Source organism: Mastacembelus armatus, chromosome 18, assembly GCF_900324485.2.
Source record: "Mastacembelus armatus chromosome 18, fMasArm1.2, whole genome shotgun sequence".
NCBI lineage: Eukaryota > Metazoa > Chordata > Actinopteri > Synbranchiformes > Mastacembelidae > Mastacembelus > Mastacembelus armatus.
The window spans coordinates 15,312,040-15,336,365 of record NC_046650.1 but is presented as its reverse complement, the minus strand read 5'-3'; the positions used below and the strand labels follow the sequence as shown (position 1 = coordinate 15,336,365).

Sequence of the window (24,326 nt, the reverse complement as noted above, 5' to 3'; positions counted from 1 at the left end):
GCACACATGACAATAGAGGAATGACCTGCAGTGTATTAGACCAACTACATTATTTATTCATCTTAAAAATATCTCCTGTCCAATTAACTGGGCCGTGTTATGAAAAGCTGATTGAGTGATATCAGAGTTAAAGCGATATTAATATTTTATGCCTCTTATCTGTATCTCTGTTCCACCTTGAATGTGATTGATGCAAAGGTTGCCCCAACTATGGAACAGGTCACTACTGCTGATAATTTCCCAGCATGCACTCAGGCGAGTTCCTCTATCTTCAGCCAGACCTGCCAAAGACCCGCCTCCTCCCACAGAGTTCTGTAATCACACTCCTCACTCACCTGCTGCTCCCCACTGCTGGGTGCTCGAAACGAACACACTCGCCACGCACTTTGTGGATGGCACCTGTGGCGGTTGTGCTGGCATGAGCGATGACGGAGCGAGCAGCCAAGTCAGCAGACGGTCCTGGGGCAAGAGGGCAGTGATTCAAAGTTGCACACTGAGCGGGAAATGGGCAGATAAGACAGGCCTGTCGGTCATTCTCGCTCATTAGATTTCCAAGACCAAAAGTAAGACGGACCGAAACTTTCCAGAGAGCATGAAAAGGGTTCATTTTGGAACTGGGTGCTGAAATATCAAGTTGCACAATGTCGACAATCAATTATAATCCCTAAGATTTGTTAAAAACTTGCAAAGGTCTCCACAGTAATAAAGAGAAAGATATAAGTTTTGACCAATCCTTCTATGGACACCTTTCTAGTTTACTTGGTTATTGTGAACTAAACATTATTTAAAAAAAACATGCTTCTGTGTACCTAAAAATACTGCAAATCCTGTATCTTTGTCCTTGGTGAGATAAGGTAGTTTATAGATGAAGTAGTCTATAAATACAAGCCCATCTGGAAGCCTATCAGAGCATCTCAGGCTGGACTGCACAAGTCAAGTTATTTTTAGACCACATCTAAAAATAGGAGTTGACTGAAGAGATTTACAGAGATAAATCTAGAATAAGTAAATACTTAAAAACAACAAATATAACTAATAGAAAAAAATGAAATGCTTTTGTTATGAAATTTCTCCTTGAAGGAATCGGCTACAGTTTTATAAAGATGGGCAATGTCCCAAGATTTCAGGCAGGACTGATTGACTTCCAGATAAATGAAGCTGCGGTAATTCAGGTAATTCAACTTAATAGGAGCTTGTAAAAAAGGAAAGAAAAGTTTGCTGTTGAGCTTTAGTGGAAAAGGCAACTAGTAATAACAAAATTCAAAAAGCAGATTTTCAGATTGTATAGTGGGAAAAAAATATATATAGACCAGGATGGAGCCTTGGGGTACTCCATAGGAGACAAACCTATTACTGGAAGATGGTTTGTTGGACTGGAAAGATTGCTTTGAGATTACACAGAATTTATAAAAAACTGTTTTTTTTCACTCCTCTGTTAATAAGAATCGCTATAATCAGTCCCCTGAAGCTGAAACTATTAATAAACGAAGGCATTGCAGCCTCCTTCAGACAATTTTTAGATTCACTTCAAAACTTTTGGTGGAAAGTTGAAGGTGGAAAACCTGGTAGGTAGAATATAGAAACACCTTCTTCAGGTGGTGATTCACAGAATTTGGAAGAGCTGAGCAGTTATTGGCATGTCTAATTGTCACATGCTGCTATTTTTAGAGGTTTGTCCCACAGTGCTCTTGTTTGTGGCAGCCAGGAAGTAGCTGGAAACAGCTCACATGTTCATATGCTGCCAGAGGCCCCGTTGTACTAATTGTTCAGCTCCTCCTGGATGCCTTGGCAGCAGAGACTGAGGAGTAAGGAGATGGTTAAGGTCATGAAATTTCCGTAGTGTTTTTTTTTTTTTTTTTTTTTTTTTTTTTGTTAAAACCCTTGGGAGCAATGTTGAGGGAAAGGATTGTCATAGTGTTTCCCAAAACAGGGAACATTAAGTGGTTTATTGTGAACAAAAGTAATATTGCCATGTGTAGATGTGTAGTACATACATGTACACATTCAGTCTATGACTCATAGCAAATTGCCTTTCTGTAAAAACATATTCAGGATTTTCTACTTTCAGAATTAATTTAGGACATTTATGAGGCCGTAGAGCTCCTGCAATCGTTCTTTATATAAGATACTGGGAAACTAAAGGAAATAATAACTGACAGGATCTTCTGACTCATTCTGCCTATTCTTTCCCCAACTAAAACGATTTGAAAACCCTCTCGATGTATCATGTTTATCGTGGCTTTCAGGATGGAAGTAACATCTGAGCGCAGTATCTGTTTGCTTTCCTTTTTGCTAAATAGTGAGAATGAGAATTTCATATCCAGATGGAGCCTGAGTCACAAAAAATACAACCAGCAGCAGATGCTGATATTGACGCTATGGCAGCTGCTGCACTTGTATATCAAAAAAGATGAATCCATCACGTGACTGTCATGTCACTCTATTAGAAAGTAGTTCAGCTGGGAAAATAAATGTAGTTTGTGAAGGGAAGTTTTAAAATGAAGTGTGCAGAGAAATCAAATGACATAGGTGATGTATTTCAAAAGAAGACTTAGTTAACATAAGCATATTGAAGACGATACAACAATAGTAAAAGTTAGATGAACAGATGAATTCAGCAGGTTTGGAGCTGAAGCTTATGAACTGTGTTTTTAACCATTTTGTGCTACTGACAGCTTTGTTGCCCAACACACACGCGTCTCTCCAGGATAAAAAAAAAAAGAAATCTGAAAATGTCACACTTCCCCTCGCAGCTCTGTGGTGCCTGGTAAAAGTCAGTGCCTTTAAGCTCGGAGTTGGCAGTGTTGCCAACTGAGGCACCGCAGGGCAGGAAAGGCCCCCAAAGGGCTGGCATTTGGGCACCAGAGCAGAGCAAAGAGAACCAGCTCTATGGGATCCTCCTGCACATATGCAGTATACTGCAACTTTTCCTGCTAGAAATGTTATTATCCAGCAAACACTACAGGAGGTAGACGGAAAGACTAATGAAAAGCTCTATCTTTTACATCTTTGAATAACAGTGGCTTTGGTTCAGAAGTAATCTTCACACGGACTCAGCTTTTTGGTTTTAGGCTTTTTAACAGATAACAATGCAGCCATCTGGACATGGAGAGGACGAGAAATCAGAATGCTGAGCATAAGTGATACGAGGACTGCCTTTTGTTTGGCAGCTCTGATTACCAAGGTTACCAGGCAGTACTCAACAGCGGTGGCCGTCACAGCAGGATTAGCTCCGTATGATTCATGCGGCAGCAGATTTCTGCTCCACTCTCTGGGCGCGCTCAGCTGATGTGATTGAAGCTGTTAAGATTCAGAAGGTTTTCTTGAGAAAATTATTATTTACTGAGCAACATCTGGTAACAGCATCTGTCCTACTGTATATTTCTTTTCCATCAATGTTTTGCAACTTTTCACTGTTGGTCACAACATCTGCCCAGATTTGCATCTGTGGCTCCTCAGCATCCTTATATAATTGGATACAAGGGATCCAGGACTTCTTCCCAGTCTCAGAGGGCTTTGTTGTTGTGACATCAGTTTACAAGAAACAGTGTTTAGTTTAGAGTCTGCTTTTGTAATTGCAGACGGGTAAATGAGATAATTTAGCTCGGTCTTTCTTGCCTACCTGGCAGTGATTCAGAACGTGTCATCTTCAGACAGCGACAGCTTTATACTCATCTGCAAGGAAGTGAGAGTCTTTGGCTCACTTGGCATTCTAGTGGCAGGTCCAATCAGACCCCCAGGGCCTGTCAGTGCAGCCACCATCAGCAGTCAGCAGCAATGACTGGAGGAGCACAGGTCCCTCTGGTCCAGCACAAACTCTCAAATCAGAGGCATCAGGCTTCTCTGTTTTAAGGTCACTGCTAAGGCACGTGCACATCCAAATTATGTGGAACCTGAACTTAAACTACATGTTTCTTAGGGGGTGTTTCTCATTCTGACAGATGTTTTGTAACCTCTTTCTTAAGTCCTGTTTTTGGTGTCTCCCCCCAGGCTGAGGATGAGGAGGAAGAGGACCAGCCCCTGAGCCTGTCCTGGCCTGAATCCCACCGCAAGCGCTTCACTTACCTCTTCATCATGCCTATCGTCCTCCCCCTGTGGCTAACACTGCCTGATGTCAGGAAAGCGGTGGGTGTTGTGATCATGAGGAACAAATTGAGACAAACTGGAACTATGCAGCAAAACATTTGAAACACGAGCAGCATCAGTTTTTATCTTTATAAGTGTGTGTCCACTTTCCTTTGTTTCTGTCCCTCAGTCGTCAAAGAAGTTCTTCCCCATCACCTTCCTGGGTGCCATCGGCTGGATTGCAGGTTTCTCATACCTAATGGTGTGGTGGGCTCACCAGGTATGCACTGCTCACCTGGGAACATATTAGGACAAGGCATTGTGAAAATAATCAAATATTATATGATCATGACAACGGAAAAAATATTTTTTGTGCACCTGTCATTCATTCAGTCATAAATAATTACAGTTGTCTCCCTGAAAACACAGATTGTCAAAGTCCTGTCACCTCCATCAGCTCCCAAGCTTCATAAAGAAAAAGAAAAACAGGGGGAACAAAAGATGAGTTTGTTTTTTTTTTTTTACCCAAAAGCTTAGTTTCCTTTTTTCTTTTTGGCAGGTTGGAGAGACCATTGGGATTACAGAGGAGATTATGGGCCTGACTATATTGGCAGCTGGAACCTCCATCCCTGACCTCATCACCAGTGTTATTGTGGCACGCAAGGGCCTGGGTGACATGGCTGTGTCCAGCTCCGTAGGCTCCAACATCTTTGACATTACCGTTGGGTATGCCTTCTGAGCGCACTTCTCCATTTTATTTTAATGTCGTCAGAAACATCAGGGCTGGGCTTTCTACTTTCAGATGGGCTCACTGTCCACCTCCTTTTGCTGCCAGTACTTTTGATGCTGTACCTGTGTGTGTGCGTTTTGATATAGTGACAGTGCAGGTACAGCTTTGATGTTTAACCTGCTTACATCGCAGCAGCAAGGTGACAAACCCCTGTAGGTCAGCGGAAACAAGATCCTCAGCACTTTTGTGCACTTTAATATGGTTTAGTCTGAGTTACAGGGTTATAGTTGTCACATTGTGCATTATGTCAAATCATCTGTACATTACGCCATGCTCTGCTGAATGTGAGCAACCTGAAAGAGAAATACAAAAAGGAAAACTGACTGCTGCAAAGTAATTTATCTATACCAGGATGTTCTTTTAAAGGGTCTATTTCCTCCTGCAGTACCTACATAGTTTTTTTTTTTCTTATTGACTAGAACCACTCACTGTTGTTTGCTAATAAACGGTATGTACTGTGCGTTTGTGTGTATTTGCAGACTGCCGTTCCCCTGGCTCCTGTGGTCCCTGTTCAGCGAGCTGAGTCCAGTGCAAGTCAGCTCCAATGGCCTCTTCTGTGCCATCGTGCTTCTCTTTCTCATGCTCCTCTTCGTCATCATTTCCATCGCCGCCTGTAAGTGGCGAATGAGCAAGCTGCTTGGCTTCATCATGTTCATGCTGTACTTCGTCTTCCTGGTGGTCAGTGTCTTGCTGGAGGACAGGGTCATCACCTGTCCAGTGTCTGTCTGAAGACCTTGAGGACCTGCTTCCTGTTCTGCGTCACCACTAGCACCACTACAGCCATCCTGACCGTCTGCCATTACTCTCACCTGACCTTCGTGATCCTGTCCCCCAGAATTAAAAGCATGAGGAGGACTGGACAAGAGCATAATCTAAAAACACGGAACTGACAAGTATTTGTGATAAGCAGGTGGTGGGTGTAAGGGTGCAAGACTTTGACTTGGCTGGTTTAGCATAGGCATAAGGTGAGTGAGTTTTTATTTATTTTTATTGATTAGCAGGTAAGAGGGTGTGTCAGCCAAATACTGAAACATTATGCATGCCATTAGTGTCACTAGAAGAGCTGGAATGAGGACTGCACCTGGTGGGTTGAGAAGAATTACCTCCTGTAGACTTTGGGGGGGAACAAACAAAAAGATGCACTGTATAAAACTCTGAAAAATACATGCAGTGGAATTGTGAGCATACTATAAATTACTTAACAGACTAAGACCATCAAAAGCGAGCAGGGATTAGTGGAGGAGGAAATGGAAAATGGCGTGGATGAAGATTTCATTCCTAACGTGTGTTTCTGAAAACACACCTGTGGGCTTTGCGTCTGAGCAACAAAGGATGAAAGACTCTGGCTGAGCCGACAAACTTCTTTGTTTTTTCTTGCTTTTTTTTGCAAATTCATCTGTGCTCAGTCTGAGTAACGAGTTTAAAGCTTCCACTCCTCCCTGCCGGGTGTCATTTCTCACCATTGAATGTCTCTGAAGAGGATTCTTCTGTTTTTCATTTTTGGATTCATGAATATATTGAGGTAGCATTAGATGTACTGTAGCAGTATTACTTGGTGTAGAGTCCTCTTGACAATCTGCTCCTCTTTTTTTCCGTTTTGCCACTGAACACACGTTCTGATTGTACAGAACTTTTCATGCTTCACATGCACCGACCTACAAAGGCACGAAAAAAAAAAAGCCTAACAGAAGATTAGCCTGTGCGAACATATGCTAGCCTTTAATATCGTTCACCGGTTTGCAAAAAGAGCATGAGTATTTTAGGGCCATTCCAGTTCTATAATGAAGTCAATGTCAAAATATTAACATTTGAAAAGAGTTTAACAGTGTTTAAGCGTCATGGTTGATTTAGATTAGTAACTGTGCAGTGATTTGTTCACAGTAGAACTGGGCTCAACTCACCGGCTAGTCGGGCTCCTGGGGTTGTAGTTTCTAAGAGCCAACTGCATGTAAACAAAAAAAAAAAAAAAAAGGTGAATAATAGCAACACTCATTAAAGACGTTGCATACCAAGATGTATAGGTTCTCAAACACAGTTCATGACATCATATTGCAAACCACTGCTCATTCTCGCTGTGTAGAAAACGTCAACATGTATGGTCAAGGATATCTATCAAACTTGTGTGATTTTCTTTTCTAATCAAAGGTGCTTTTGTGTGCATGTGTGCAATCTGCATTTGAAGTCATCACACAATGACCAGTCCTTAGATTTATCTATGAATAGAGGTAATACTACCAGTATTTTGCAACTAAGTGCAAAAAAATATATATATATATACACCAATAATGTGTTTTATACTGGAATAAGAAAATATAATCATAGTCTCTTTAAGCTACATAGAATGTGGAAACCACAGGTTTAACAGCAATATAACGTCTATGTCGTCGTCGAGAATCGCATCCCCCCACGCACCTTGTCCCCTGCTGCCCATCCTGTCCGACATGCTCCAAAACCCCCGTTAGAAAAAGTGGGAGACCATTTGTCCTCAAACGGACTCGTTCCTGGCCACAAACACCCGCTTTACCTCAGCACAGTCCCTGTACAGCAGCTTAGTAGAAATGAACTGTACAATAATAGTAAATAGAGTCTCTGAGTGTGTGAGGAAAAATGCATGCAATGAATTTGGGCTGGTTACCCATTGACTGTACAGCTGAGCTTAGACCAACTGTGTGTGTTCACTGTTATGCATACATTCAGAAACACCAAGAACACATTGGTTTTACTTTGTAAATATAAACTGTCTTTTTTTTTTTTTTTTTCAAGAACCAAATGTATTTTAGCCACTTTTATTTATTTATTTTTTTCTAAGAGTAGATTGAAACGGACACAAACACTGTGTGCTGGTTACCCTTTAGCATCATGGTATTATTGAGCAAAAAAAAAACAAAAAAAAACAAAAAAAACAAGCCTTTATTTTTAGACTACTCAGCATTATCATACATTAAACTTTAAACATGCCTGTTCAAAAATAACGAGGGCTTGAGATGCCATACCGCCTCCTCGGATTTAACAAATGTGGGATTAAGTGATGCTGCCACCATGCTTCCTGACATCTGCTGCAGGTTGCAAAACAAAACAGTGATCCCTGCATAAACCAGGCTCAAGTTACACCGCAGTTTGTGGCATGTTCTCAGATTGTATATTTCCTTGTACATTTCCCAACGCCCAGACTCGAAGAGATAATTTAAGGCTCCTATGATGATTCATGTACTTTGTGAAATTCTCCTATGCACATTTGCCATTACACTCTTCCCTCAGAGCGCCCACACACTCTTGTTAACATGATCACACCTCACCTCTAGTTTCTACTCAGCCCTCTCTTTTAAAGGAATACTTGGATGTTTTGCAAAGACGACTTCTGTGTGGTAAACAGGAGGAAACGACTAACAGGGTCGTTCGTGTGAAGCAAACTAGCAATTTCTTGTGTTTCCACACTTCGTACTAAGGAGAGCAAACCATTTGCTGGCAGTAGCTTCATATTTACCGCAAAGACATGAGCAACAAAGTGAGTAAGCGTATTTTGCAAAATGTCTTATCTCCTGCTTTAACAGGGAGCTTGTTTGACCTTCTACCACTCTGGTCATGTGCACACTGTAATTGTGCACCAAAACCAATCCAGTCAGGACAAGATTATTTTTTTTGTTCTTTCTCCAAAGTTCCCTTTTTTTTTTTTTTGTTTGTGTGAGAGCATGAATGATAAGAGAAGAAAGAAAAGGCAAATCTCAGTTTGAGGATGTGAGCTTTGAATTGATGGTGGTTTACCATGAAAGTTGACCATCGATGAACTTTCTTGCACTGTAAATGTTTTATTTTCTTGGTGTTAATGTAAGATTTACTTAAGGTGTGTGTGTGTGTCTCTGTGTGTGTATATGTAAATATAATACATATACATACAGATATATACACACACTGACACAAATTAACCATATAATCTATATGTGTAAAAGAAAGATGTCTCTTTATGTAAAAACACAAAGTATATAATAAAATAAAGATAATTCATATATGCAGCCATGTGTTTGTGGGTTTTGCATTACTGTCACTACTCATGAGTAGTTTGCTAAATTTCAGTAAGACTTTTTTTTTAACCTCCAACATGCAGCTAATATGAAAATGTGTGTAATTATGTATCTTTAGATTTATACTTAGAGCTGTCATACTTGTTTTTATGTAGGTTCTGCATATTACTGGGTTTTACTAGCACTACAGAGTATGTCAAAACAGCAAATCATTACTGAATTGCATTATAGGAAATGTAGGATCGAAACTAGAGAATAAAAGGAAGGATTTGTTTCTTGTATAAAGTTCAACTAACCAAAAATAAATTTCCTCTGGGGTGATTTTGAGCATCTTAATGCATTGAATGGACAAAACAAATCTGTAGTTGATAGTAGTAGAGTTGTTTGATTTACTTTGCTTCCTGCTTGTATAAAGATGAGTTGTGGAATAGGGCGCCCTCTTGTGATCAAACCCTGACACCCTTTAATGACGCAATGATGATCCACCCACCTGAAACTGTCCTGGAGCAGGGTTAAGTTTTAGTCATTCCATAGAAATATGCCTCAGAGTTTTCCAAGCACTCTCTGTATTCATACCCTCCTATTGTAAAATAAACTGGAAATAGATCCAAATCAAACATATGGCTCGTTCCTAACTCGTTCATCTCAATAGGTTTATGATGAATTTGTGTGATAAGGTTTTTCCACAGTAGATGTGACTTCAAAAGCCGACTGTGTCTGTGTGGCCGAAGCTCTGTTCAGCATATGCTGGTGTTTACAACAACAAACGGGTTTAATTTTCAAACCACTGACTTTCAGGGGGGAAAAAGTGAAAAGGAGCACCTACTCGACACCCACAGACATGAAATCCACATGGCTTAGTAGATGACCTGAGACAGTGAAGGCAACTCTGGGTCCTGACACTACACCATGAGCATCACAATGGGCCACAGGTGATATATTGTTTTAAAAACAGGAAATCTGATGCTGTAGGAGTATATGGGGGAGAATGCATTGAACTGGATTTCTAAACACGACAAGACAAGCATGAAATTCTTCACAGTGGGGTTAATAGATCAGTCACAGCAAAACCTTCACCAAAGAATTTGGTTTATGTTTAAAAAGGTTTTTTCTGCACACACATACCAATGTACATTTCCTGGAAATCAATTAGACTGATTTAGAAACTATACCTCGCCCACACGGGTACAGGTTCACACATTTTCAGAAACACAGTATTTATGCCCATGTTCACTGACATGTTATTATTCTTATCATCTCTGATCTTTCCTCAGAAGCGTCTTTCATTCTTGTAGGGATCCCCCCACTTTTCCACAAGAAGTCCTTAAATCTTTCACTGGAAAAGGATTCAACATGACTGCATCTCCTGCTGAAAGTTACAGTGAGTCAAGCTGAATCATCACTGGGCTAATTCACACACTGATTTTATACAGTTAACCAACTCTCAGTCTGCAAAACAACAAATCATGAGCATTTCCTCAGAGAGGAGTTGTTTCTGTCACTGACAGCAATATTTTCACAACTGTGATGACTGTTTCAGAGTTTTTTTATGGATGTACATGAGACCTTGGTTTGGGGTACATGATGGTACGGTAAGTCTGATTCAGCTGTGTTAATAAGGGGGATTGATTTTTAAGTGCTGCTTAGCATGATATGGGTGGGGACAGGAAATAATACTTAAAGAAACTAAAATTAAAATTGAAAGGCAGATAAGAGATGAAACTGGAAGAAAAAAAAAAAAATATATATATATATATATGTATATACGTATATATATATATAAAAACTAGGTTATACTAAAGCTGAGTCTCAATTTGCTGCCATAATACTAATGAATTTATTATTAGAAATTAATGAATTCATTATTTTTAAAAATGTATTTATTCTGTCTATATTTGTTCTACTGTGAATTTATGTTCGATTTACATCCATCTATTCTTAAGTTGATCCTGGTAGGAGCCTTTCTGAGGGCAGACATTTTGACTTGTCATACATAGTCAGCATTATCTGTGCGTCCGCTCTCATCCCAGTAACTTTTCTAATATTTACTCCTGTGTTTTTCCTACATGTCTTCTGTCCTGTTTCCTGTGGGGAAATTAGGATTTGTAATATATATATATTTTTATTTCCATGCTCTTTTCTTGCTTCTGATCAGTGACTTTTGTGTTCATAGTTTGATTTTGATTTTTTTTTTTTTTGCAGTGTCTTGACTTTTGCAACTTAGTGGTATCTTTTAAAGCAAAGGCATTTATAACAGTACTGTAAACTGTGGCAATTGTAGTAAGGTAGAATAATATACTAGGGGTCATAATAAGCAAATGAATGTAATTAATAGTGGTTGACAGAAACTGAGGACATTTACAAAAGTACAAACGTGAGGTAGAAGCGTTTTGCAGAATTATCGTGCAAATTCATTGTCATTGTATTTTGATTATATGTGATTTTAGCAGGAATTAGCATTTTTGTAATATCTTTACATGGCCTTACGTAGGATTAGTAATATTCTCATGTATTATGGTATTTTTATATTACTTTACTAGGTCTGAGTGTATTTTCACAACAGTGATGATGGCAGTTTTAGTTTTCCTGTTAAATAAAAAACATTTTACAGACATATTTGTTTGAATCTGTTTTAGACAGAAGTTTAAATGTGAATGTGTTCACAGACGTTAAAAGAACTAATTACATTTTCTTCCCTTTGTCACACAAAGCCCCAACACAGATATACTGCAGGAAAAAAAATATCCAAAAAAAACAGGATACTTTTAGAAATTACCATTTTATTTATCCACAAATTCTATTTTTTTTTCTTTCCACACATTTAATATCTGATACTGTTATTTTGTGTACTGAGTTTTGTGCTGTCCTCTTGGCCATGTGTCCTTGTAAAACCGGTTTCCAACAACAGCAGAACGTACTTAGTTCAAAAATATAAAACAATAATGTAATACTCACCAAAATACCACTGAACTGTACAGACTGCAGGCAGGCAAACATAAATACAGTTTTTGCATGTAAAAGCCAATTCAGGTGAATTTCTGAGAAGTGGTGTAGTTTCAGAGAAACTGCAGAAGAAGAGTTTTTTCTTCTGTCTTGATGTATTTATGTAACATTACACAAGTCTAATGCATGTCTTGTTATCCAGAATATGTTACAATAAATGACAGCAGCTTAAAGCATTTCCAATAATCAAAACAGCTAATGGTGTTGACTGCACAGGAATCATGGCTCCTTTTGAATTGGTGAGTCAGTGGCAGTGCTGACAGGGTCTGTGGGGATTTTCCTTCTTCCAGCTTACATCCACGACAGGCCAGCTCACTCTCTAACTCGTCTGTGAGCAGTTAACAAAGTCCACATGGCTCCGAGGGCAAGGTTAGTAGCACCGAGGGTGGCTTGCTCAGCTCTATTGGCCAGACTTTGCTCAGTGACTTCATCTGCTCACTGTGACACCGTGAGCATGTGGTTGACTCAGCAGAAAACATCTCAGAGGAGGTTCTCGTCCAAAGCCTGCACACTCACCCAGTCCTACGACCAACATGGCAGCAGAAAAGTTTGTCTGAGGCAGATTTTTGGCTGCAGAGTGAGAGAACAGTTTTAAAATATCTTAGACGCACGCGAGTCATCACCAAAACTGCCCTGTTTAGCTGTTTTCAGTGGATTCATGTGGCGGGTAATTTTAATGACGCTTTAAAAAGGGGCCTCAGTGGACCTGAGACCATATGATGACTCACAAGAGGGTCTGTGTTGATCTGAATGATCTGAATTGTAATTTCTGTACATGTGGCAGTGTGATTCAGCTTGAGAAGCATCTGAGAGAGGGCTCTGGTTAACAGCACAGGGAACACGATGCCCGGTAACGGTCGTACAAGCTCACATGCATCGATGCCGCACGTCATTTTGCTGCTTTCAGCTGAGTCACAACCTGCAGTGATACCAAATAAGGAGACGCTACAGCTAAACTTGAAGTAAAATGCATCAGTTTTGTTCCACTTTTTTTTTTCCTTCACTTCAATGTTCACTGATTCTTCTACAAACACTTTTACTATTAATGTGATTCCTCACACACGACCCTTTGCAGGAGCAGTTGGACCTGTGGTGACATGCCGTGTTATTTGTTTTTTTGGTGATGGTATCTGAGGTTTAAGTAAGGGCTCGACCTATTTAGATGTATATACGGCTCCTTGCTAACTGTGCTTGGAAATGCTCTTTACATTAACGGGCATCCCAGAGCAAACTTCTTCACATTGATCACGACCCCCTAAATGTTTTACGTACATTGTGGTTACCATGATAAACAAAAGCCTCCTATACGTAATGGAAACATTAACCCTGTCAGGCCCCGTCATTGTCTTTTTACATTAACGTATTTGTTCTGTGGGTGTTGACAGGCGTGGCCCACGTTGACACCTTAGGAAATGAGTCATTGATGCTAAATGTGCTAAAGTCAACTTCAGCAATGTCAAATTGTTTGAAAAGAAAAAGATTATTTCTTGTTCATTAGCTCAGAGTCAATCACTTGATGTCTACACCCAGGGGAGTCTGATATGTGTCTGATCAGTGAGTGTCTCCCACAGACTTAAAGAGATCCCAGATCAGAATTAGTTTATGTTTCTAGATGAAGCTGGAACCTGTGAAAGTAGCATTGAAAAGTAAAAGTACCAGCACAGCATGTGAGTAAAGGTCCTGCTTTAAAATAAAGCATATTAGATGCCAAACGTACAAAATAAAAATCATGGACCCAGTGAGGTGAGTGAGATATGTTATTAAAATGATTTCATACTGGATGATCACTTCAGTGGGTGTAGTTTGTGCTGCTGTCGTATTGCATTGTGATACACAGGTGGCTAAACAACAGAGACAGCTCTGTGTGTAACGTCGAACAGCCCACCTGCTGCAGAAGCTCCAGCCTCCAACAGTATCAGCCAGCTGAAGCAGAATCCCTGAAATGTCTGAACAAACTCTTGAACATTGTCACTGTGAGGAAGGAAATTCACTGCAGGACTGTTGGATTAGTTTGAGTTAGAGGTAAGTAGGTGCAGCGTTAAATGAACTGCTAAGTGAGCTGTCAGATACATTAAGACAAACATCGCTGTGTGAAATGTATTTAGGTACAACACTCACATGACGATTAGACCTGGTGGACACAGATGTTGGTGACTGTCGGCCATCATGAATCATCATGTACAACACTTGTAACTCAGTGTCACCGGTGGGAAAACGTGTCAAACTGTGTGTATCTGCTAAACCATCAGCATCTACACTGTGTTTGCATGGGAGAGGTGGGTAATTAAGGGTCATAAATTCTCATCAAATGAGAGCATGTCCTGGATAGCCACTGCTGTCTGGTCTAGACAAATTTGAATCATTCAGTGTGATTCATAAATGAAGCAGATCCTGGTTGAGTTTGTGCGTGGATCAGCAAGTCAGATTTCTGGTAAACTGGAACTGGGAGTTTACCACTTTATGTCAACCATTTACAGAGTTTTGGTATTTAAGGGACTAAAAAATAGGACAGTTTTATGGGGTTTGGCAGAGTTTTAGAGCTAATTTGATCCTGGAGCCTTCAGTGACCATTTAAATGAACTTGGTAACTAATATTTCTATTATGCCCCTTTAGTATTAAGTTTTTACTGTGAAGACTTATTTACAGGTTTCATTCCTGACAGGTTTGGGCGGATTTCTTCATAGATCAGTCTATCTCCTCTCAAATGAGGCTAATGGGATTTCTCGTCAGCGCCCAAAGGTGCAGGAAGCCACGCCAGAGCTGTCCAGCCGATCCCAAAACACACCTACTACAAACTGCGACAGTCATTCACTTACACGAGTGGGCGGCGGAAGACGGACTTATCTCTTCCACCCCAGCCTACTTTTATTCTGCTGACGTCTGATGCCATGATACATGGATCGAGGACAACGACGGAGCTGGGAGCTGAACGTGGGGCTTCCCTTTACACGCCTCAACAGGTAGATGTGAAGGCAGATAGTTGGCGCGAAGGACTAGGCCTTAGGGTCATTTTCACAAGCATATGTTTGATTTCTCTCGGTTTGCTTCTGATCGACCTGTAAGGTGAGAGACCCTCTCCATGAGGCGCTACCTGCGCCTTTTCCATTTCCTTTTACGCGTGGTTGACGTTTCTGGCCGTGCAAAACTAACATCAGCTTCTGAAGCTGTTAAAGTCTGGAATAATTCTAATTACGCACAAACCTGATGGATGGGTTCGCTTGGCTCGATGCTTTTTTTTTTCACTCCACATTTTACAACTGTAGTGCGTCTTCAGTCGTATTTGGATTCTTCAGCCCTCCTGAATGAAACTGGACCTGGGCCTGAATTTATGAATGAGCTGTGAACAACATCAGTATTTGAACATGGGTCCAGGAAAGAAGGCAAGATGTTGGCAAAGCTGTTGAGTTGAAAGACCTGCTATGCCAACAAATTGTCATCTTTCTCTGCCCTTTGCAGCAAAACCCCACAGGATCTTTCAGAGTTCTTCACTTTTTTCCACTAGACGCTTCTCTGACAGGTTTACAGTCCTGTGCTCTGTTGTGATTTGGTTGATATGTGTTCTTATATCTGAACCCTGTGCATGCATGATGTTAATTCACTGATGCTCATTCAGTAATTTATGTAAACTGACTATGGGATTGTGGTTTATAAACTACAGAATGACTGTAGCTGCTGTTTGAAAGATGGTTATTTCTTTAAAGAAGTGCATTGTTTACTCTGTGTCTTAGGTTTTCTTTTTAGGTTTTCTCATAAGGCCTGGCACTAATTTAATTTTCCAGATTTTCTATTGAATTTCACAGGACTTATCATCATATCCAACACCGTGTTTCAAAATGACACAATCCTTGTATTTCTAACTCAAAATCAGTCAGAAAGTTTGTTTATACACACATGCAGATGTTCCAGTTGTGGCAGATGTGAAAATTAGTGTCAGTGCTATTTAGAAAAAAAATGTGTTAATATTAGTAGCCTGTAATGATAGAAAACAGGACAAAATGGTGATTGATAGATAGATGTGTGTGTGTGTGTGTGTGTGTGTGAGAGAGAGAGAGATGAGTGAGTGTGTGTGAGAGAGAGAGTGCATGCATGTGTGTGTACTTTTATTTATACGTTCCTTTTACCACAACCCCTCGCCATTGCTTAAGTGCACTACTGTTGGTCCCAGTATCAACACTATATGTAATACAGCTTATCCAATCTCTACTGTATCAGTTCTGTGGTTCCACGTAATACCAGTGTGTGTTTAATATTTATCCTTTTTCTTATCAGCTAATTTATAAAACAGAACTGTTTTTGAAATACAGTCTACACTAATTAGTTTAAGTACACTTTATTTCCTCTAGCTCTCGCCCAGCTGACAGTAGACACTTTAAAATATTTTTTGTTTACTTGTTTTAGCCTTCAGACTTTTTTAAATAACCTTATTTAATACATGTTAATTCAGATGAAACATAAAATTGCCAGAATGACTACGAAGTAAAGACAGAAAATAATGTAGAGCTGTGTATACAAATAAAAAAAACAATTTTACATAAATATATTAATAATATTATATTTATGTAATATATGTTGTTTTTCTTTTTTCAAATGTACATTTATAATTATGAATCTGTGGTGAACATGTATTTTTGTTTAACATTTTCCATGTAAGAACTTTTAAAAATCTAACATGTTCTCATATTAAAGCAAATTCAGCTAATTTAATATTAATAAAAGGACAAACTTAATTTTCTCTTTAGAACAAGAATAATACAAAAGTGGGTGAGCCACAGTTTCAGGGTGAGCAGAGCAACAACAATGTGAAACAATGTCATCTTCAAATTATTGTATTTATTTAATAAAATCTTTAAATAGTTTTTTTTCATCATTATTTTTGTAATCGATGAAAATTGGAAAAAAGGTATTAGCCTGTAATTTCCATAAATCAAAATAAATTAAAAAAATTATAAATTTTATGAACGTGAAAAAAAAAAAAACGTGTGTGTTGGTCACCTGATCAGCACTCACGGGTCATGTGACTGCCTGACGCAGCCTGACGCAGCGTGGTCGCTGCTGCTCTTTGCTACCTCTTCTCATTTCTGCTGTGTCTTCATGCCTGCTGATATTTTGGAGGAGTTTTGAAACACGGAGAGAGTCACAGGTCAGCAGAGAGGTAAGGGGGGGACCGTGGGAGCTGCTGGGCCTGGTTTTGGTCCTAACACCTAAGCTTAGCTTAGCTTAGCCTAGCCTAGCCTAGCTGCTGAGGTAACACTTCACTATGAAAACATGCTTCAGCTGACCTTGGCTGAGAGCTGGTGCCTTTATTTAGCTTAGCCTCGTCGATATAAATGGGAACTATAACCTGTTCCGAGGCTGCCAGGTACAAACACGTCTGTACCACTCCGCACCCCCAGGGTATTCAGTAGAAGTTTCAAACCCAGACAGATCCAGACTCTTCAGACCACCCATGTTCTTTTCAGGTTTGACAAAGCTCCTCCACAGAGCACATGATGCAGCTGCTTTCACAGGAAGAGGAGTAAAAAGCCTTTATCTGTGCCTAAAGGAAAAACAGGGAATTATTTGGCCAGTGTCATTTATATTTTGTGTTTATGTTAAAGCCTAAAAGTTTGGCTAAGGCAGCAACTGGATATTTGTAGGCTGATATATAATAAATATTTTAAAAATGGCTGACAATATAAATACACCTATTACTTTTCAAACAACCTTTTCAATCAAAGTAAGTTCATTAAGACCTTTTACATTTTTTTGAGTAACTGGGACATTTTAGTGTCAGTGTGGGAAAACCTGTGTAATGGAAACACTGTCTAACTGTATTTGATGTATTTGACTTTAAACTGATCGTGTGATGAGTCCAATCAGGCTGTGTTTGTTTAAATGTGCACCACAGGTATTTCACAGTTGTCAGTTACTGTTAACCTGGATCTCTGTGTTTGACAGAGATGAACGGTGAAAACTTCGCCCTGAGTGAGCAGATAGTGTCATCCTCTTACATCCGACAGGGGTCTCAGGCGCGTCGCAGCCATGAGCAGCTCATCAGGCTCTTACTGGAGCAGGTACGGTCGACCGCTGCCTTTATGTTTCCTTGACGTCACTGCAGATGCGGCCGGATTCACGCCGTGTGTGTGTGTGTGTTGCAGGGAAAGTGTCCAGAGGAAGGGTGGAGCGAGAGCACCGTAGAGCTCTTCCTGAATGAGCTGGCTGTGATGGACAGCAATAACTTCCTGGGCAACTGTGGCGTTGGGGAGAGGGAAGGCCGGGTGGCATCCAGCCTTGTGGCAAGGCGACATTACAGGTTGACATCTGACATGAATGTTTTATATGCGAATGGGGCCACAGCCAAACAGTTTTCAAACTCTGCATTTGTCTGTCAGAGTATGGTTGTTACTGTATTTGATGTTTGAGCGATAGATCGGCTAATGATACATATCAGCCAATATTGTCCTGTGGCACCTCAGGGTCTGCTCACTGGCTTTTCCTGCCACAGATTGTATCCATGGATGGCGTTTGCTGTTGTCGTGGCGATGGCTCAGTTGTCCCCCCCTTTGTTTTTTCCATATTTACAGCAGGTCATATTATGTAAACTGAATTATCTCTATGACAACAGGACAAACTCCAACTTGCTGAACGCTCCAGGTAGAAAGTGAACCTTGAGTAATTTAGTCAAATGTGTAACAAGCAGGACATCTATCTATATATTTATAAACCTGTAGCAACCCATTTTGTTTTTGTACACACTCTTGTTTGTTGTTGGCTCACATTAACCCTCACACTGATTAATCTATGGTGATTTAAAATCAGCACTGATCCACTGGATGTTCCTGCCGTTGCAGCTGTTCACTATTGACCGGTGAGATTAGTTGTATAACGGTTCCTGTTGTGACGTTCAGTTGTTTTATGTAGGTTGATCCATGGAATAGGTCGGTCTGGGGACATCGCTGCTATTCAGCCCAAAGCTGCTGGATCCAGTCTGCTTAACAAGCTGACCAACTCAGTGGTGTTGGACATTTTGAAACTCACAGGTGTGTGTTGTGTCTTATCTATGAGGGATGTTACACAGCGTTTACTCTTTGTTTCAGCTAATGTTCGGTTTGCAACTCAGTTACCTCCTAAATGCCCAGTTGAAATCGGTGCTCTTCCTCTTTTTCACTCAGGCTTTTCTGTTTCCTCTGGGTAACAGGTGTCCGCAGTGTGGCGAGCTGCTTTGTAGTTCCCATGGCAACGGGAATGAGCTTGACTCTGTGCTTCCTGACCCTCCGTCACCGGAGACCCAAGGCTCGCTACATCATTTGGCCCCGCATAGACCAGAAGTCCTGTTTTAAATCCATGATCACAGCAGGTGATGTCAGTAATGTCCGATCTGGTCAGCCTTACATCCTGTCCAGAGACTAGACTGGTGTTTGTCTGCTGCTAGACTCTTTCAGTCAGAAATTGGTTTTGAGACTCAGAAAATCTGAAGTGGTGTAGAATAGAGTGTGTTTCTTTCTTACACCTGGAGGCTTGATAACATAACAAGCTGTATTTGCAGGCTTCGAGCCAGTGGTGGTGGAAAATGCTCTTGAAGGTGACGAGTTGCGGACAGATTTGGAAGCTGTTGAGCGCAAGATTGAAGCGCTCGGAGCCGAGAACATCTTGTGTGTTCATTCCACAACATCCTGCTTCGCCCCACGAGTCCCTGACAGGTAGCATAAGCTTTTACGTGTTCACTGTTCCAGATGTCACTGTAGAATTATTTTATGAATACATGTATCATCTTTTTCTGCAGGATTGAGGAGCTGGCCGCTATGTGTGCCAAATATAACATTCCCCACATAGTTAACAATGCCTACGGGGTACAGTCATCCAAGTGCATGCACCTCATACAGCAGGTGAGTACCTCTCATCACCAGTACAGCTATCATTTATATTCTTGAAGAGGTTTGCTTTGCTGGACTGACTTTCTTCAGGGGGCTCGTGTGGGAAGAATTGATGCCTTTGTACAGAGCTTGGACAAGAACTTCATGGTCCCAGTAGGTGGCGCCATAATCGCAGGGTTTGAGGAGTCCTTCATACAGGAGATCAGCAAGATGTATCCAGGTGAGTGTTGCATATTTATGTGTACATTTTTGCCTGCATGTTCATACAGAGTTGTGTTAATTTGAGTTTAAATAAACTGTGGATGTGAGATTGACTCAAAATACACTACAGTGTTTTATATTTCTCTGGATTTTCTTCATCTAGACAACAACAGACTAAAGACCTGGTCACTAATAGATCTAATAAGTCTACAACTTGTACACTCCTTGTTAATCTAGTCCATATTTGCTTTAGAAAGTTATGTCTTGAAAAGAGTAGCTAATGTTATGATGACAACATCATTGGAGTTATCTGTAAATGAAGGGCAGTCTGATCAGAAAGAGAAAACAGAATAACTTGACCTGAGGCTTTTTCCGACTTCAGGTCGAGCGTCGGCCTCCCCCTCCCTTGACGTCCTCATTACTCTTCTCACTCTGGGAGCCAACGGCTACAAGAAACTCCTGGCAGAAAGGAAGGTGAGAGCACACATCACCTTTCCAAGGCTAAAGACAGTTGGACACGTGCTCTGGTGAGGGTTGATATCTGCTTGATGCTCTCAGATGATATAACTGCACTGCAGCAATGTCAGTCATGCATTGGAGTCAGATGTGTTTCTGTGTATGCTGTGTCAACACTTTGCCCCTAAACACAGCAAATAGCTCACATTAGATGTATTTAATGGTAGTTGATCACCTGTCATGACTGTGTGTGTGTGTGTGTGTGTGTGCGTAGCATTCTGACTGCATTGAATTGTATAGGGGATGAGTGTGCTACAGCAAGATACAGTTGATCCAGAAGTTTCAGAGAACATCCCTCTTTGAAGCAGAGTTACTCACAATGCAGCACCCCCCTCTTTATATGGACAGCACTGCAGCATTCTCATAGCTCTGAGCTGCTGTACTGTAAATGTACTGTAAATGCACTGGACTCTTTCTGCTAATATTGATATTCAGACCCCATGAAGACCAGAAAATCAATGACTTGTTTAATAAGCTGAATATAAGCATTTTTTTTTTAGAAGTGACTTCATATAAAAGTGCACTGGAATAACAAATTAAACTCAGCCTAAAGTGCTCATTTTACCAAAAAAAAAAAACCCTCTTTGGACCTGATATACAATGCCTAAAATATCATAGGCATAAAATTAAATTTGTAGCAGAAATATCCATTTGGGAAATTCCTCTGGCATCTCGTATCACCACACACCATCGAGGCTTATTGATTTCTCCTGCTCCACATTCTGCATAATTAATATACAGGACCTGTTTTCCACAGTGTCGGCAGAACTGAGTGATTTCCTCACATGCCCCTTGGGGTCAAAAGCTTTAAATAATGTCATCCGTTGAGGTTCACTTACATCCTAATATCACCTTTGTAGAAAATGTTTAGATACTGAAAAGAAGCAGTAGATTGTGTTTTTTTTAGCCATTGTCACACACACAGACACACACTTATTGTCTGCAGAGTCGTAGCCATGCACCGCTCCTCTTAGGACAATAGAGTCGTCCTTTGTTATTGGAGAACAAGGGACACTTAGAGACACTTGACATCATCCAGAGGGTGTTTGTGTTTGACTCAGGGCAGAGAAAATATTTTCCTTCTTGATGTTTTTAAGTTGGGAAAGTATGAGTCAGCAGAGTATGCTGACACACGCCCACTGTTGCAGAGAGCAGCTCCTCTAATGTGCGATGCTTCGCTGGGGAATCTGGCACCAGTATTCAGCAACAAAAGCGCTGATTGGCTGTTGTGCAGCTTCCCTGCCTGGCCTGGTCTCATAACATCTGTGTTCAAACAAGAGATAGACACAATTTGTCAGCGTGTGTTTAACATGTGGATGTTAAAACATGTGTTCAGCCTGTCTAACTAATCCCAGAGGTGGATGATGTGATGTGAGCAAAGATCCTGGCCAGAGATGGAGACAAAGAGGACACGTTGCTTTTGCTGAAGTGTGGAGGGAAACACACGCAGGAGGAAGGCAGGGGGTCGGACGTGGACCGACCTGCTTGTGGGTAGATTTGCCGGATTAGCAATAAAACCAAAGCTGCTGCTGCTAAAACGTCTGTAGCAGTGTGTGAAAGGAGCGTTGTGTGATTATTTATAGATCTTTTGTGTTGCCCTCTGCCCCCTCTTCTTCTGTCTCTCCATGTTTGTTTTTTTTTCTCTGCGTCTCCTGCAGGAGATTTATTCTTTCCTGGTTCAGGAGCTGAAGAGTCTGGCCTCTGCACATGGGGAGAGATTGCTTCATACCCCCCATAACCCTATTTCACTGGGTAAGCTCACTGTCCTGATTACAGACCAGCACATCCACAGACTTTTATTCTATATTTCTGTTTGTTTGTATGAATCTTGGGTGTGGCACCTCTTTTTCTTTTCTTTTTTTTCCTGCAGCCATGTCTCTGGATGGTCTTGAGGCCAAGAGCAATGGGGCAGTGACTCAGCTGGGCTCCATGCTGTTCACCCGGCAAGTGTCCGGAGCCAGGTATGAAAACTTTAAAAGGTCAGAGCCGCGATTTGGCCTTGAAATTAAAACTATTTAAGTCAAAAATGAGTCTACGGGCTTAAGAAACGCAGCCAAACACAATGGCCAGTGGAAATCAGCAATCAGACAGATGGGTCTGCTGAATACGGTGGAGCAGAAACTACTTCAGTTGATTAGCCTGTCCATCATATCAAGGTCACCTCCTAATTTAACAGGATATTTTCATTATGAGCCACAGAGTGATGTCTCCACCAAGACAACAAGCACTTACTGACGCAGCTTTGACGGCCACCTTCATGCTCCCACTGGGAGTGTTTTTCCACAGCAGAAGCAAACAGAGAATCTCTGTTATTGCTTTTTGCTTCACTCACTCATGGCTGCAAAAATGCTGATCACCAAGTTGGGGTCTTTTTTGTTTTTCCAATTTCCCTTCAAAAGTTTAGGACCAAGCACAGGAGCCCATTTAAATATTTCAAATATGCGTGATGAATGATTTATTTGGGTCATTCTGTCCTGATTGTTTTGTGTTGTTGAGGTTTTAATGCACTCATGGATCAGCAACAGGGCCTCCACACTTTCAGGCTTCCTCTCTTTGCTTTCTTGCAAGGTCAAAGTGTGACTCTAACACAAACCTTTGTTCCTTGTATCCCTGTAACATCCCGAATAAGAGAGGATGACATCTAAGGTTGATGCGTCAGTGACACACATTCATCTTTATCTTGTGCAGCAGCAGAGTATGATAAATATCACAGTACTAACCGTGAATACAGTGAGATGGAACTGATCTTTTTTCATGTCGCCAGCTTTTCTCTTATTCAGCAAGACAGATTAACAGAAAGCTGCGTCTTATTACAAAGCATTTCTCTGCCGTAATGGTTTCTCTCATACATAGTCCTAATAGCCGGCCAGTAATTGATTTTCACATTAAGGTGAGTCTGAACTGTGCTGACAGTGGTGAACCGATGCCAAATTTCAGAGTTGTATGTACTGTTTATAGTATTGCAGAGTTTGACACTTTGAAACCAACTATAGTTTAAAGTTTTGCTCATTTTGGACCATGAGAAGGTTGCAGTATGTCAGTAATGCAGCTCTGTGTTACATCTCTGCTAAATGATTTTAATAAGTTTTTTCCCAGACAAATATCCATTATTCCTGCTTTGCGTCCATATTTCTAGGGTAATACCACTGGGCAAGGAGCAGACCATAAGCGGGCACACGTTCCGAGGCTTTATGTCGCACTCAGAGTCATACCCCTGCCCCTACCTCAACGCCGCCTCAGCTGTGGGTATCACTCGAGAAGACGTTACACTGTGCATGAAACGGCTTGACAAGTGCCTGAAGACTCTGAAGAAGAACCAGAATGTGACTACGCCTACTTCCCCAGTACCTCCGGCAGGCCCGGAGGACCCCCCTGTAGAGTGACACGACTAAAATAAGAACATCTCAACAGGAAAAGTAGAAAACTAGGGATTTCTACTTCATGTGAGTCCTGTGCTGCCTGCACTTAATTCGCCCCTGATTCTGAGTGACTCTGATGGATTATCAATCCAGACACTGTTAGAAAGTCAGACCTGGACTCAGCACAAGTGATGAAACTGTGTGGGTGTTGATTTAAAAAAACAAAACAAAAAAAAAGACACAGCTGATGTTGCTGATTAACCTGTGTGAAGATGTGCTCATTAGTAGATGCTGTAAGAACAATCTGCATACAAATGCATCTCAGGAGCAGTTGTTGTATGAAACTGAGCTAAAGATAGACCAAAGATGCAGCAGAAGCTTTACTTTATTATTAAGTGCTATTTAATGTCAGCTGGACGTGCGTCAAGATAAAACATGACCAGGACAGCAGAGAATCTCCATAGTAATTGATTTTGCAATTAAAAATAAATAATGGACCTATCGTTTACAATGATCTTT

At 40.8% G+C, this 24,326-nt stretch overlaps 2 protein-coding genes across 4 annotated transcripts in view; both read left to right on the top strand.

Moving 5' to 3' along the window:
* The window catches only part of LOC113125506 (sodium/potassium/calcium exchanger 2), a 32,262-nt gene extending 26,678 nt beyond the window's left edge, over positions 1–5,584 (top strand). For all 3 annotated transcript variants that reach the window (XM_026299008.1, XM_026299009.1, XM_026299007.1), the window contains 4 exons: positions 3,991–4,125; positions 4,256–4,345; positions 4,625–4,791; positions 5,335–5,584. In XM_026299008.1, coding sequence (XP_026154793.1) covers positions 3,991–4,125; positions 4,256–4,345; positions 4,625–4,791; positions 5,335–5,584 — 642 coding nt within the window. The remainder of the gene's footprint in view (positions 1–3,990; positions 4,126–4,255; positions 4,346–4,624; positions 4,792–5,334) is intronic.
* An 11,306-nt stretch (positions 5,585–16,890) lies between these two features.
* Positions 16,891–24,315, top strand: sepsecs (Sep (O-phosphoserine) tRNA:Sec (selenocysteine) tRNA synthase). The gene is made up of 12 exons (XM_026299118.1): positions 16,891–17,030; positions 17,816–17,931; positions 18,016–18,170; positions 18,779–18,897; positions 19,056–19,214; positions 19,404–19,557; positions 19,641–19,743; positions 19,822–19,951; positions 20,315–20,406; positions 22,107–22,200; positions 22,319–22,409; positions 23,585–24,315. The coding sequence occupies exons 2-12, from the start codon at positions 17,818–17,820 to the stop codon at positions 23,829–23,831; spliced, it is 1,458 nt and encodes a 485-aa protein (XP_026154903.1). The 5' UTR covers positions 16,891–17,030; positions 17,816–17,817; the 3' UTR covers positions 23,832–24,315.
* Positions 24,316–24,326: the final 11 nt, after the last annotated feature.